This window comes from Myotis brandtii, unplaced genomic scaffold (genome assembly GCF_000412655.1).
Source record: "Myotis brandtii unplaced genomic scaffold, ASM41265v1 scaffold624, whole genome shotgun sequence".
Lineage (NCBI taxonomy): Eukaryota > Metazoa > Chordata > Mammalia > Chiroptera > Vespertilionidae > Myotis > Myotis brandtii.
Genome location: NW_005370385.1, coordinates 1,573,368 through 1,574,615, shown reverse-complemented (window position 1 = coordinate 1,574,615; position 1,248 = coordinate 1,573,368). Strand labels below are relative to the sequence as shown.

General features: G+C 60.4%; 1 protein-coding gene across 2 annotated transcripts in view; it reads left to right on the top strand.

Annotated features, from left to right (window-relative positions):
• Positions 1-1,248, top strand: part of SLC4A2 (solute carrier family 4 (anion exchanger), member 2) — a 16,717-nt gene that overhangs the window by 3,380 nt on the left and 12,089 nt on the right. The window contains exon 2 of one of the 2 annotated variants that reach the window (XM_014528218.1): positions 353-466. In XM_014528218.1, the coding sequence (XP_014383704.1) occupies positions 416-466 (51 nt within the window). In that variant the 5' untranslated portion in view covers positions 353-415. Of the gene's footprint in view, positions 1-352; positions 467-1,022; positions 1,114-1,248 lie in introns of those variants that run through there. The other variant, XM_005880091.2, reaches the window with a different exon arrangement.

Genomic DNA, 1,248 nt, shown 5'->3' with positions numbered 1-1,248 from the left:
GATGCTTTCTCTCCAGGTCTGGGCCTTGACTCCTTACCCCCACACCCCTACTTTTTTTGCAGCCTCTCCCACCTCTGCTTTCTACCCTAACTCCTCCTTTAGTCTCTTGGCCCTTTGTGGTCCCAGTCCTCACCCATCTTTCTCTTTGTTCTTCTCCTTTCTTCCTATAAATAACTCTTCTCTTTGCTCTCACTGCCTCTAAGGGCCACTCTGAGGCCCTTAGTGACCTGGGAGGATCTTGCACAGCTGGGAGACTCCTCGCAGCCAGGCAGCGGGAAGCCGGCATCCTGTCCTACCTGGGCTGGGCCAAGGGCTGTCCCCCACGAGGTGACCGGTCCTTTCCCCTGTCCAGGTTATGCCGCCACCTTGTTGCCCTGAAAGCCGCAGCGACAGCGAAAAGGGCTAAGATTTGGCCATGAGCAGCGCCCCCAGGCGCCCCACCTCGGGCGCAGATTCTTTCCGAACTGTGAGTATTGCCAGCTGAGTTGGCCACCTCACTGTCTCTCCTCCCGCCACAGGAGCTCCTCCTGAGGATTCCCATTGCGTGTGTGTGTGGTGTGTGTGTGTGTGTGTGAGTGCGTGTGTGTGTCTGTGTACACACGTACGTGCATGTGCGCGCAGAGGCTTGGGAGTGAGGGGAACCTGTAATGGATTCCCGAGGGGTGCTAGGGGTCTGAGGTGGGTAGTAGTTGGGGGGCATCAGCAGGCTTCCAGACCTGGGGAGGGAGTTGAGGCTGTTTTACTGAAGACCTCGATGGTAGCCTAAGTGAGAGAGAAACGGGACGCTGGTGCCCAGCCCCACACGGGTCTTGGAGAGCAGCAGTCTGTGCTCAGTGGTTCTGGGCGGAGCTCACTAGCAGGGACCGCCCAGGCCCCGCCCCAGCCCCACCTGCCACCCAAGGCCCCTCCTAGCCCCCACGTGGTCCCCACCCCACGTGGCCCTCCCGATTTTCCTGGGAAGTGTAATGATTAACCCCGAGTGCCATAATCAGCCCGTTATTGGTCACTTTGGCCCAGTGGACATGTGACTGAGAAGGGGCGCGGGCAGGTCCCTTCCCCCCTCCTTCCCGAGTTCACCCCTGCCCGGCGATGGACTTCCTCCTGCGCCCTCAGGTGCGAGGGATTCGAGACCCCCCCCCCCCCCTCACCCAGCTAGCTCCCCGTGCCCTCACTCGCTTCAGCACCTCCCCCTGCCTTCCTCTCTGCAGCGTGCTAACTGTGGGGTGTGTGTGTGTGTGTGTGTGTGTG